At 35.9% G+C, this 14279-nt stretch overlaps 1 protein-coding gene across 4 annotated transcripts; it reads left to right on the top strand.

The window, feature by feature from the left end:
* Positions 1-304: 304 nt before the first annotated feature.
* LOC121237794 lies at positions 305-3892 on the top strand. Of its 4 annotated transcripts, none has more exons than XR_005934979.1 (4): positions 305-609; positions 686-1150; positions 1932-2147; positions 3215-3892. XR_005934979.1 is itself a non-coding variant. In XM_041134673.1 (3 exons), the coding sequence occupies exons 1-2, from the start codon at positions 454-456 to the stop codon at positions 1133-1135; spliced, it is 606 nt and encodes a 201-aa protein (XP_040990607.1). In that variant the 5' UTR covers positions 316-453; the 3' UTR covers positions 1136-1150; positions 1650-1920. The 4 variants fall into 4 exon arrangements, 1 of the variants encoding a protein (XP_040990607.1); XR_005934978.1 differs by having other exon boundaries at positions 321-609; positions 2020-2147; positions 3267-3892; XR_005934977.1 differs by having other exon boundaries at positions 323-609; positions 2020-2147.
* Positions 3893-14279: the final 10387 nt, after the last annotated feature.

Here is a 14279-nt window from a genome sequence, read left to right as displayed (position 1 = left end):
TTCAAAAAAGAGCAAATTGCTTGCAAATGCAGTTGGACTGCTATTTTTCAATTGAACAAATCTTTTTTTTTTTTTTTTTTTTAAGAAATAGAATTACATTTCAATTTGTTAAACAATGATTCATTTTATAATATAATTTCACAATATCCTAATTATTAATTATTTCTTATTTTATTATTCTTTTCATAATCTTCATATTGCTTTAAGATCAAACTTTATTTTTATTGATTTACTAGTACTATTGCGAGGCTTAACGAAACAAAACGTTTAGTTTGATCCCGACCTAAACGAAACGGCATTCTTCGTGGTGATGGCAATAATTCAGGATTTTGGGTTTTTGACTCTCGGGAACTCGGTCGGTCTTCTCTCGGGCATGTTTGGTCCCAGAGTGTTCTAGCACCAACTCGACATAGCTCGGTTAGAGGCGGAGCTTGTTCGATTAGTAGTAAGCGCATGGGAAAAATGCGTGCAGAAGCTTTTTCGTGTTCCAGGTCAGGAATCTCACACTTGGAAGTTGGGTCTCTTTGGAACATGGAGTCAAAGTTTGTTCTTTTGGTGGGCCTCTTTGTGGTACTACCTGTCGTTGATTGCTCTCGTGCCGATTTGAAGGTAAACAATGGAGAAAACGAAATTCGTTTACTTTTAAGTTGTGAAGTGTTTGTTTGATTATGCATTTTGAATATAGGTGGTGAATGCAAGTGCACACACTGGTTTGGACCCCAAAATTGCTCTTCTCTGGAATGAAACGGATGCTTCAAATGAGAATACAGGTAGATCGAGCTTGGTTTTGAATTCTACTAAATTTGGCAAGGTAAAAATAGTGGAGACCAAGTGGATGGATCAAAGAAGGGTCTTGTTGTTGAGAAGGGGAAGGGTGGGAGGAATTCAAGCGGGCAATCATCGTCGACCAAAGCTGATGATGTGCAAAAGGGCGAGGGCAGGGCGAGTGAGGAATCAAAAGGGAAGGAGGGTGATGATGAAAAAGACATTGAATCCAAGGATGTGGCTAGGAAGGTGGGCAACGAAGGGGATGTGGTCTCTTCCACGTCAGGGAGGAATGAGGGTTCTCGGGGTGAAGAATGTGATATATCGAATAGGTGCACGGACGAGGATCACAAGTTGGTTGCATGTTTGAGAGTTCCAGGGGACGGTAAGCATTGACACTGTGTAACTGAGATTGTTTTTCTTCCTGTTAATTGGTATTTGGTAATCTTGCTCGTCTTAGTTGTTTGATTGTGACATTTGATGTTATCCACACATACATTTGAAGCCAACTCCATTAGCAGGGCTTTTTGTTGTTGTTGTTGTTGTTGAGCAGCAGCTTTAAACAAGTTTTTTTTTTTTTTTTATGTCAAATTGTTTTCTTTCCTAATGAATTGGTAAGATTCCAACTATTAGAAAGCATTTGGCAAAAAAAAAAAAAAAGGATAATGAAGGAGGAAATATTCTTCTATTGCTTTGAGGTGTAGATTGAGGATGTAACTTGTGAGAATTGCCTTCCTTGTTTACTTTACGGTAAAAAACAACATGGGTTTGGAGAATCCATGATCACTTTTTAAACACGGTGAGGATATCTACTTTTCCAATTATATAATTGGTCATTACCTCTGGACTGTAAAATCCATCACTATTTTAGCATTTCATTTCAGAAAATTGTCCATTATGGGAAACAGGGTTTGGCAGTCATATGTAGTTAACTTCTAGTATGGACTCTCTGTTCTGCAATAAATGACAAAATGTACCAGTCAATTGGCAAGGAATAGGAGAATGGATCCTTGGTTGAAGGCTTGTTCATGGATCACTTTTAAATTAGTAGATCCATCTAAATCTGAGTTGGTCTGAGTTATAATAGCATTTATGTAAAATGCAGGATCATAGAATGTCTTCTGTTTTCAAAACATTGATCATATATATTATTGCTTGTCTGACAGGCTCAATTATGTTGGAATTCCTTTAACCTTGTATTTATTGGAATTGATGTTAATTTTTCTGAATGTAATGGTGTTGGAAATTGGTCAGAATCTCCAGATCTGTTACTTTTAATTCAGAACAAAGGAAAAGGCCCCCTTGTTGCTACCATCTCTGCTCCTGATTTTGTCCTGCTAGAGGAAAGAAAAGTTCAAATTCAAGAGAAAGGACACAAAAAGGTATCTTACCAAAATACTAACTGTTCCTTGTTTATGGGATGAGGCTTTGTGTTATTTATTTGGAGTTCTTGCTGCGTAATCCATTCTTAACAACTGGCAGATTAGTATTCCTACTGAGATGTGGAGTTCTTATCTCCAAAATAAATTATAAATTATTCCCTTCATCTCTTCTGTTCTTAGTTTTCCCTCATTACCATATGAATTTGCGGCACTACATCAAGCTGTGTTGCATCAAAAATGTCTGATCCAATTCAGTTTATCTCCTTGTTTCAATTGAAGTAGACACATATAATCTGACTCCTTTCTTTATTGCCCACCCCACCCCCCTCTCTCCCTCCCTCCCTCTCTTTTCCTTCTTGATGTCACTCAATAGCCTCTGGTGTTATGGAAGATACTACTATTGAACCTAACTGGGATTATCTGCTAAGAATTACAGTAGAGAAGTTTATTCAAGAATATGTTTCCATTGTCTTCTTAGAATATCTAATAAGACTGAAAAGTTATGTTCCTTATCAGCTCTTGATGAAATGTACATAAAGTTGTTATACTGAATTGTTTCAGTCTATGTTCTGGATGCAGCACCTGCTCCACAATGATCTGGGATTCAAATACCTACATCAAATTATTATTAATTTATCCTTAATTGAGAACGGACCTACTTAATTAAGAATTAATCATCTCGTCCTTACATTTTTCCATAGGCATAGGGTGCAATTAAGACAGGGCTCTTGAAACCTTTATGTATATTGGCCCATGTAAATTCTTGAAATTTCAGAGATGAATTTTGGCAGGCATACACATTGGCATGAATTGTCATACTTGTGGCTTGCATTTCTCATATAAAGATGTTTACATATAGCATTGACACTTTGACAGTATTGATGGTAATGACTTTTCTCACAGAGCATTACATTTTAAGTCGGAAAATGAATTCACTCAGAAGAATTGACAAGCTTGCTTGGCCTTTTTGCTTGGTTTTCCATGTGAAGAAATACTTAAAAGACTTGTAGAGTTGTGACTCAATACCTAAATTTTTTTTGATAAGTATCGATACCTAAATTGTGCAGGTAAAGGTTTCTATCATAGAAGGAGGAACTGACAGTTTGATCATCTTAACAGCAGGAAGTGGCAATTGCAGCCTTGATATTAGGGATCTGATTGCACACAATTCCAGGGGTTTGGCAATACCCCTAAGCTTGCTTTTATAAGCTTCATGAAACGAAGCCCTACCACTGCACTAGTCTTATTTGCTTCACTACTGATACTGGTATCAGCTTGGACGTGCATCAGCTTCAAGCGGAGGCATTTTTCAGGAAATGGCTCCAAATATCAAAAGATAGAAATGGAGCTTCCAGTTTGCATTGTGGAAAAATCAGAGGCAGACTCTACTGAAGGTTGGGATAACAGTTGGGGTGATGGCTGGAATGATGAGGAGGCACCAAGGACACCACCAATGCCCCATACTCCAAGCCTCTCAGCCAAAGGCTTGGCTTCACGTCGATTGAACAAAGAAGGCTGGAGAGATTAGTTGCATTAGTGTTGACATAACACTAGAATGGGAGAAACGGGGAAGAGTGTGATAGGTAAATTTTGTTCGTATAATATGCACTTCCTTCAAGCCTATTGATTTTTTCACTTTCCCCGGCGGAAAAAGAACTCCCAAGGAAAGTTCATATACTTAATTTGCTTGTTTATGGTATGCTTTATGGGATTACACCCTTTAGCCTTCTGGCCATTTTCCTATTGATATTTTACACGTCCAGCTTCTGATTTGCATTTTAGTATGCTCTATGCCCCAATTCTATCTATATGAAGTTCGGTAAGACAATTGTTGTATACTTTAAATCCTAAAACCTCTTCTACAAGAACACGGCCTGCAGATATTTAAATCCCCATTTAGTTTGAAGAGAATCCATGTAGCTGATGTTTGCGTTGCGAGTAACTGGACGTTTTTTTCTTGGGAGAGGAAGTTCAATAACTTGTTAAGACCCTGGTCTAGAATTTCAACTAGTATTTGTGTTTTGTCCTCATGCTGATCAACAAACATGTGCCACAACATCTTGACCCAGCTTTGTTCATCGTTTATCTTTGCAAGTAGCCCATTATAGTTGATCAAGGGACAAGGATTGATGGGAATCCGGAAGTTTACCTCGTTTGTTTTCAGGAAATTTTTCAACTCATCTCGTCTCATTTAATCATTACAATTTTCTTAAATTTTCATACAAAATAAAATAAATAATTTAACTTTTTCAAATCTCAAAATAAAAATAATATTAAAAAAAATATATTCTAACAATATTTTATTTAACTTTCAACTTTTATATCAATTCATCTTATCTGCGAAAACAAACGAGGCCACTCAATATGGGTTTTCTCTTGCCATTGCCAACCACCTCCATCTCCTTTCACTTTTTGTCGATGACTATTAGCAACTGAAATACACATTCGAGGTGGTTATCAGCTTTAATATAGTCTCCTGTGGTTTCTACTCTCTGTCGTAACTTTGCAATGAGTGAGAATCAATGGCTTTAATCCTTTATCGCATGCTCAAAGACTATAGATTAAGACAAATTAGATATTAATTGTATTTTCAGTTATTTTTTGCATTTGGGATTCCACACACATGAATTACCTCTCCGTTATTTATATGCTTTATGCATATTGAGATGTGAAATATGTCCCTATCAGACTGGACCCAAGCCAAGTAAAATAATAATAATAATAATAATAATAATAATAATAATAATGTTTAGGTGCAAACATGAAAGAAATCTGCCGGCCTCTTGGTTTTATTGGGTTGCGTGCGATGTGTGCGTGCGTGTAACATGTCCGAGGATGCCAACGTGCATGCCGAACAAAAAAACAGCATTCAGGACCACGTCCTTCCTGACTCTCCTTCTATTCGTCTTTCTTGTCCATTTTCTTTTAAGGTTACTTTTTTATATTCTTTAATTTCTCGTTAACGGCCGAATACCATGGTGGCCGATTACGTGCATGTGAAGCGTAGCATCAAGTCCCCCACGCGTTTCCTCCCTACCGGACCACGGTCATCCGCAGCACGTGCAGTGGTGCAGCTCCCCATTTTTTTGGGCGGGATGAGATAGATGTCCATGTCCGGAACCACCACATGGCGGTCCCTGAGACAAGTGTCCCGATGTCCCGACATTTATGATTGATCGTTGAATCACTGTTGTTAGAGAGGTATTGATGGCTGTGATTTCCAAACAAATGAACAATGTTTTACAGCTCAAGCTCCCGCCGACGCAAGATATGCCACCAACTTTTTAGTTGTGATATATGTTGATGTCGTATTTCGCAGAACTGGATAATAATGATTGATCCTGTAAAAATTGCACAACAGGCCAGAGAGAGAGAAAGATTCATTTTCGGCCCACTGAGTTTTCTGGGTGCTGTTTGGAGTCCCTGGCAGTTTTTCGGTGCGGCTGTACTGTGGCGGTGCGTACGCCTATGGCCGTAAATGGAAAATAAGTACAGGAAAAATAAAGAGAGATGAATACCAAGATTTACGTGATTCGGTAACAGGCCTACGTCCACGGGAGTTTGAGGAGGGGAGCCTCTACTATAATATATTTGTTTACAATCACTCATGGTTCCTCATATCTCACTGTAAAAAAAAGTTGGAGTTCTTCCTGTTGGAGATGCTGTCTTTCTCGAGAGGTTGTTGAAGAAGAAGATTTGATTGAGAGAGTGTGTCAATCATCCCAAGAAGGTGTCTAGAAATCTCCTTTTATATGATCATCTTCCTCTAACTGTTGGTAGTTGCGTGTTTGACCCTTCACTGCACATGCCAATTTGCCATGAGGTGGCTAGTCTTCCTTGCGTGTGTCTGCTTCCATTCTCTTCATTCTTTCTCTCAAACCCTTCTGACACTTGTATGCTCTCATATCCCTCTTGTCTCTTTCTTGTTTCCCCTCTTGTCTCTAGTGATGACCTGGTGGGCTGAGCCTAAACATTATGGGCTATGGTATTTTATCTCTCCACTATATATTTATAATAAAGAAAACCCTAGGACCAGTTGGGCTAATAACCCACAAATAACAACCTCCAATAGTTGATTGCCACTAGGCTTCACAACTTAGTGATGGTGTGACCGCTAGTCGATCCCTGGGTCATCCATTTTGCCCCTTTCGCACGAAAGAAGAAATAACTTCTCCCCTCCTGCTCCAGCATTTGGTGATGGGTCATTCTTATTTCCCGAGTTAATCGTGTTTTTACCAGTTGATTGATTGAAGTTTTGCTGCTTTTGTATAAAATTCCATGAGGTGGATGGTTTAGAGCTATTTGAAGAAGGCAGAGTTGTTTCTACTGCAAAAAATTGGCTCATGGCAATTAGGGCATAGGAGATTATGATTGAGGTAGGTGTTCTTTTGAGCCCTCGCATTTGAAGTTGTACTTTTGGTAAAATTGTAAAAATACTCACTCCTAATGGTGTGATGAACCCCCAGTAGGAACTGAAACTTTATGGACACCCTCGCACGAAAAATTAAATTATTCCCAAAAAATAAAGAAAATTAATGATTAATATCCAAAGTTGGTTTATTACTATCGCCAATGATAAAAATTAATGGGTTAATGGAATAAACTTGAAATACGACCAATTTTTCAGAAAGATCAAAATTTTTCATTCCTATTACTTTCCCCTTATGCTTTACCCATAAATAAGTAGAGGAAAAGAGGAAGAAAAAATTATTGTATGAATCTAGTATTGTGGCTGCGTGCAATTGGCGAAGGCGCTCCCTCTTGGCGAGGATTGCATTGATGGTGGCCTGGTCGGGAATCAACGGCAACCCAGGAGAATCCCTTGATTTTCCGATTCCTAAGGAAGCAAATTGGGTCTGAGCATCCCTCCTGCAAACTCGTCTTCGCAATTATGGTGTCGGCGACGTCTGAACGTTTCACACTTGGTGCCGTGGTTCACGGAACAACAATCATTGGCAATTTTTTTGCACTGGAAGGGTTCTCTCAGTTTTGCAGCTATGGGTTTAAATCTGTCAGCATCGAATTGAGATGGTGGCGATGGAACTTCCAAAGCTCTTTGGGCGGCGGAGCAAAGAGACGGAAGAAATGAAACAAAAATCGCGATGGTGAGATGAGTTTCGAGAGGGAGGGGCTCCGGTGACTTAGGTTTATGATTGTGTGTGGTTGCATCTGTTTTCTATTTTGTGTGATTTCAGATGTGGCAACTCATAATAGGAGGATTGAATATCTACAAAAAATAGCCAGACTGCTTAAAAGCGGGACTCTTTATAATTTTGTCGTAAATTATCATAAATGAATCTTTATTGCATACGGACTCACCTTGCATGTGAACGAGTACTAGGAAATTTGGGACATCTTATTCTTGTGGGGGCTCAATGTGTGTGCCCCTTTACTGATCATCATTAGGAACAAATATTCATATGTTCTAGCACGCCGCGCCCTTGCATTTTTTTGCCGAAATATAGGGTAGATGATAGCCTTGATCTTTCTTTTGTGTTCGCAGTTATTATGTTTGTGTACGAGTATAATGATGAAAGTTCACCATTTTGGGGTTAAAAAATGCCACTCTATATTACATAAAAAATCTCACAAAGTGGATTATTAGAATTAGAAGGTGCTGCATGCATGCATATAAGTTGGTTAATCAGCGAGCGTATGAAGTATATATGAACGGAAATAATCTTTTATCTTGATGATCTTCATGCGCGCATGGTGGGGTAATTTCACCAAGTGCATGTGTTTGTAGTCCACATTAGTTAGAGACAACCAACATGACAGCAATGAATTAAATACCACTTTGTTTAAGTCGGCAAATATGGAAGTGACAGATCATCGAGTATTGGATCATATGATATATACTGCAATATTTCTAATCATCATATATGTTGCAGTAAAAAGTTTTTGGCAAATCATTTTCACTAAAAAGAGCTTATTATTACAAGGATTCATGCATGGCATAGTGACAATGGCTTTCGACATAACGAAAAGACATATCGTGGATTGATGTTGAGTATTAACATTGTTGAAACTAAATAAGTTTGTCGCAAAGCTCCCTTAAACCTTTGAAATTTATTTGAAGGTGGCTGACATTAATTTTATTACAGAGAAGTACTATATTCATAAAGAGATTTCATAAATAATAAAAGTAAATTTACATTACTTAATTTATATAATACGTTATATAATAAAAGTAATTTTATAATCTAGCGTATCAAATCAAATTACGTCAGTTTATCTTTATATGATATCTTTATAGTTAAAATTAGATTTCTTACAACTTAAATCTTGTCATATTAGCAATATAGATGGTGCGGTGTCTTCAATTCCGATCGACTTAAAAATATAATTTTCATTATTATATATATATCACCAATATATAGAAGTATAGCGTAGTAGCGCTAATCAAGCATGCAATTGCGGTCCAAACAACCCCATTACAAACTAATTAAGAAGCCAAATTAAATCGTGCACGAAAGCTCGCTCCAAGGTATAATGTGGTGGAGGCATAGACAACAATTTTGCAGTACGTAACGTACGTATCTGGTGCAAATAATGGGAAGATATATAAATGACAAACAATGAGTTGGAGCAGGTGGTACTGGTTCCGAGCTAGTGGAGACTTGATTTGAAACGACAAATTATAAAGTCGTATCTGGCATGCATTGGCATGCATGGAGAAGAGAAAATAGCCAAAAAAAAAAGCCCTCCTCCGCTGTAAGCCTGTACCATATTTCTCTCCTTGATTGGCTCGATCATCCCTAGCTTTATATGCATAAATTTATGAATCTTGCTTGATTTGCGCTGAGTTGTAAAAGTCCACTTCAAAAACAAAGTACTAAAGTGAAAGCTTTAATTTGCTTTTTCATCAGTTTTTCCTCTTTTCCTGGACATTCTTTTAATTGGATATCTATCAATCCTAGCTCTATTCAATTAATATGTACCTCTTCAGTTGCCCATAAGGTTGGTTTTAATTCATGTAATTAATGCACAAGTAAACAAAGAAAAAAGTGGATTACTGAGGGTTGGTTTGTTTTTACAGATGAAATGAGATGAATTAAGATTAAAATTAAAATCTAATAAAATATTTTAATTCAAACTAATTTATTAGATATATTAAGATATTCTAAATATCCAAACAGCCCTTATAGTTTCCTCCCTAGTCCCTAATTACTCTCTAGCCATATTATTTGTATTCCCCTCTAAGTGTCTTTCTCTTAATTAAGATTATCTTATTCTTTCTTTTGTTAACAATATTCTTCTACAAGGAAGTGTTGTTTCTTTAAAGAGATCTCATAAAATCAAGTTTACAAATTGATATAATTTTACACGATTATTTTACAGAAAAAATAAAATTACAATCCATCATATCACATCAAGTCACATCAGTTTATAAATTTACTTCTGTAAGATTTATTTATGGATGAAACATTTGTCAATCATATTAACTAGTTTTGCACTTGGGATTTTCACATATGATAGTGTATGATAGGAACATGTTCGTAGGCACATCCTAGTAATACTTAATACCATTCGAAGAGTTGTTTGATGAAGTTCAGAGAAAGCAAGCAAGCAAAGAAAGCAATAGAGGGAGGGAGGGGATAAGGGTGACCCCCATGCCATTAAAGTGATTAATGTCTATCATTCTCAAGAAGGGGGACATGCTCATATCATATAAGATCCAAATGGGGTCACGTGCCTCATATCAGTCTATCTCCGTCTAGCTTCCAAAAGTTGCAGGTTGCTAGAACACGCATCAAGATCGAACCACGCAACTTTTATTATTATTATTATTATTATTTTTTTTTCCTTAGCTTTTAATATGGTTGACGCTTCTGCAGTTTGTAGCACGCTATAACGGCTAAGGTTCTCTTTTCCGTATTGCATGCGGATATTTAAGATGCCTAGCCCTAGCACAAAGCCACACAATTATGGTGAGAGGATCATATATTGCGCAAGCCATGATCTTTGCTTTAAAAGCACCAAACTATTATATTAGACTTTTGTTACGAATCAGAAACTGTTGATTTCGCACATCTCACACTTATAATTTTTTATAGGATGTAGAGTTATTTTTCAGAGTGTATAAATATTTTTTATAAATATAAAGTGTAGGATGATGAATAGTAACTAATAAAAAAAATTTTCATCCTATTATATGCATGCAAAGACTCATGAAATGTGAGTTTTATTTTTATTTTTATTTTATCGTTTTGGTGCTAAAAAATGTTGATTTTTTGGTACCTAGTCCAAGGACAAGTGGAGGACAAGGTTCCTCTTCTTTTTAGTTTTTAAAGAATTTTTGAGAGGATAGAAAAAGCAATGCACACTGGTTGATGGGTAGGGCAGTGCAAAGTTTGATTCTATTCTTATCTAATTATTAATGAGTAATTCTATTCTTAGGCTTTTGTTTCTCCAACACCACACACTCGGTGAGTTGGATTTATTTTAATTATTTTTTCAAAACGTGCGTTTTACTTAGCCCCCTCCCCTCAATATCCCGAATCATCCCATCCCAGAATACCCATTCAATCTCTCTCTCTCACACACACACGTGTGTGTGTGTGAGAGAGAGAGAGAGTAGCACAACGAAAACAATCATTCAAATAGCTTATGGGCACAACCAAAAAAATCTAAACATTCAACCAACGCACATCCAAACATCAAAATTTTTAATACGCAGATGATTCTATCTCAAATGTTAAACTCAACAGAGTGAAAGGTCAAATATTCAAATTACTGTGATGTAGGGGACACAACCTCAAAACAGTCACAACACAAGGGGCTCATTACAAAATGCAGGCACAGATCCATGGTTGAGCAAAATCTGGACGTATTACTCAATGTATATGCCTTCGAGTCATTGATTGCGGTTAGAGAGAGAGGGCTAAAGGGTGGAAAGTGAGAAAGAAGTGTAGGTAAGAGGGACAAGGAGGAGAGGAACTGCAGCCTCGAGGGTGAGAGATGTGAGTGAGGGCGACAAATAGAGGGAGAAGAAAGGGATATGAGGGAGAAGTTTAGAGTTTGCGTGAGAAGAGAATGGGGAGGAAGGGATCTCACGAGCTACAGACAGACGGTGAGGGAGACGGGGAGGAAGGGATCTGAGGGAGAAAATTTATCATCTACGAGACTGCGTGCGAATCCCTCCTTCAAGGAGTGTAAAACCATGACGTGGTGACTAGATCGGGTTTGCCATGCCACGGTGTGTGGTGTTGGTAAATAGAACCGACCTAAGAGTATAATTTCTCATTATTAATTACCACCTATTTGCATCATCTACACTATGTCATGGGATATGTTTTATGGCAAATCCTTATTAGAATATCAATACTACAGTCCCACATTAAAAATATGAATAATTCACATAAAATAGGTAGATTATAAAGATAGTCATAAGTGCGAAACCTCGGATCAGTTACTTAATAGGTAAAGTTGGATTTTATAACTGATTTTTTGGAGATTTCAAATCTACCATTCATTTTTAAGTACAAAAAGCCCGCCATATATAGTTTGGCTTAAGAGTAATACTAGATACAGTCTTAGAGCGTGCAAGTCTCGCATACTCATTTTGAAAAAAAAATAAGATCCATCATTAAAAAAATAATTTTTTCATGTAGATTCTAATTTTATCTATTTTTTTTAAAGAGAGTACGCGAGACTTGTACACTCTAAAATTGCAAATATCATTTTTCTTGACTTAATCGATACAATTGAATCCACTATATATATATATATATATATATATATATATTGAAAAATAGATATAATCCCAATCTAAATTACATGCTACCTTTTGATATAATGAGTGGAAGGCCCTTCTGAAATCCATGACATGGGTAGCTCTGATTCTTAATTACCTAGACATATAAAGAGGCCAATATCATTACCAACTACCACACCACTTGTGAAAGTAGCAATTCTAAAAGCACTCTCAAAATGGTGCCCTGCGGCTGGCCTCCAAAAAATAAAGAGGGTCACCGGCTAATCTCAACCCACCGTAATCTAGCCAACGACAGTGCGTGAGTTACGGACCTTAAAACTGAGCATTTTAAGTGCCCATCACCTCAATCAACCAAAAATATCCCACTTTTTAATGTCATATTTGTTCTTTTTAAGAACATTCGGGTTATTTCTTCCATTTTGATGTTTAGAATATTGTTTTGGATATTTTTAAAGATTTTTAGACTCAATAAAACTATGTAAGTAACTACTTTAATAAATTCCACATCGACTTGTAAATATAAATGTGTGTTTAGATGTTGAATTGAGTTGAGTTGAGATGATAAAATATTATTTTTTAATATTATTATTATTTTAGAATTTGAAAAAATTAAATTATTTATTATATTTTGTATTGAGATTTAAAAAATTATAATGATGAGTTGAGATGAGTTGAAGTGAATTGAACTTCCAAACGAAACCAACATATAAGAGTGCTTTGAGAGTATGTTTAGACTCAATAACCAAAGTGGACAAGTCCAACTCATGCTGATCAATGCCTTGGGGTGCAAGAGTAGGTTTAACACCTACCCTGTTAAACTAGAAACTCTTGGCGTGCAAGGTCATCTAGAACACATGCCAGTAGTGGAGCAACCACTAAATTCTTTTATTTCAATTGAGTTAATCAAGTGGCAACTGTCCCCCAAATGTAGGAAGCAGTATCTACCTTTGAAATTTGAAATTCTGTGGGCTTTTTGTCCACCAATTAAGATGCAGCATACATATCAATGTCAAATTAGTTTGAATCATCCCTCGCTAATGTGAATGCTCCGACATTTTGAAAAATATATAAGAAAAAGAATATCTAACTCATGGAAAAGCTAGAAAAGCGGGATATATATATATATTAGATACAGTCATAAATTATGCAAGCGTCGCGTACTCATTTTGAAAAAGAATAAGGTTCACAATTTAATTTAATTTTTTTTTATGTAGATCTCATATTTATTATTATTTTTTTAAAATGAGTGCGCAATGCTTATTTACTCTATAACTATAAATATCATATATATATATATTTATTTATATATGGAACTCTTATTTTAGGGTACACTGTTGGGGTATCGACCAACAAGACCTCCACTAAGAAGGAAGACTTTTTCCTTCCTCATTGTAGCCATGTAGGCCTTCCCAAATAGGACTAATGCACCATTTTGAAAAATGTATGTGAAGTTATTGACCTTTGCTTTCTTAAAGTATTTTGAGAGCTTGTTACTCATTTGCTCAGGTTTTCGGATCAAGACTTTATTTACAAATGCAGACATATAAACATATAACTTCTAGCGAAATGATATTGGCACTCTGTCTCGCGCACTCTTTTAAAGAAATTGGATTAATCTGTGACTTACATAATTTTTTTAATTTGTGACCTACATAATTTTTTCTTAACGATATACCCCACTTTTTTTTAGATAGTGTGCTGATCTTGAACATCAAAAATCTATATCTAGTATTATTTTAAATTCTATTTTCAGTGTTCTTAAAATTTGTACCCTTTACAAGTATCTATTAATAATATAAAATCCACTAAACGTATGTTTCTCCATTTAAATGATACACAATATTTAGGCTACGTTTGGATATTAAATTGAGTTAAGTTGAGATGATAAAATATTGTTAGAATATTATTTTTTAATATTATTATTTAAAAATTTAAAAATAAATTATTTATTATATTTTATATTAAAATTTAAAAAGATTGTAATGATAAATTGATTAGTAACTAAACGAAACTAAGTCACTAAAATTGTCGAAGACCTTAATTCCAAATTTGCCTGGTGAAGGTATTATGGGAATCTCTTAAAATAATCTCCGCCGACAGCCACTTGCAAGTATTTCCGGCAAACCTTGCCGAACAAAACCGGCACCAGCCAGTTCTTCCGGAAAGTATCCTCTTTGACGTACGTGTCGCGTCGTACTGTTATTTTTTTATGTATTTATTTTTTTAAGTTTTAAATTTTACTTTTAAAAAAGTGTGAACAAACTAAAATAAAAATTTTATCGTTTTTCGGCGGAGACCGTTGATTGCGGTTGAGAATAAGCGTTCTGACGAGGGACCCTATCTTTTTTACCATAACTTTTTTTTTTTAATATTTTAATTTTCATTCATTAGTTTTATCTATGAAAAAAGATATT

The sequence above is a fragment of the Juglans microcarpa x Juglans regia genome, chromosome 6S, assembly GCF_004785595.1.
Source record: "Juglans microcarpa x Juglans regia isolate MS1-56 chromosome 6S, Jm3101_v1.0, whole genome shotgun sequence".
Classification (NCBI taxonomy): domain Eukaryota; kingdom Viridiplantae; phylum Streptophyta; class Magnoliopsida; order Fagales; family Juglandaceae; genus Juglans; species Juglans microcarpa x Juglans regia.
This window is presented reverse-complemented; position numbering and strand designations above follow the sequence as displayed.

Excerpts from the sequence above, each read along its gene's own strand:
- LOC121237794 (XM_041134673.1), top strand. The coding sequence starts at position 454 with ATGGGAAAAATGCGTGCAGAAGCTTTTTCGTGTTCCAGGTCAGGAATC. Across the intron at positions 610-685 it reads GCTCTCGTGCCGATTTGAAG|GTGGTGAATGCAAGTGCACA; the intron begins GTAAACAATGGA and ends TTTTGAATATAG.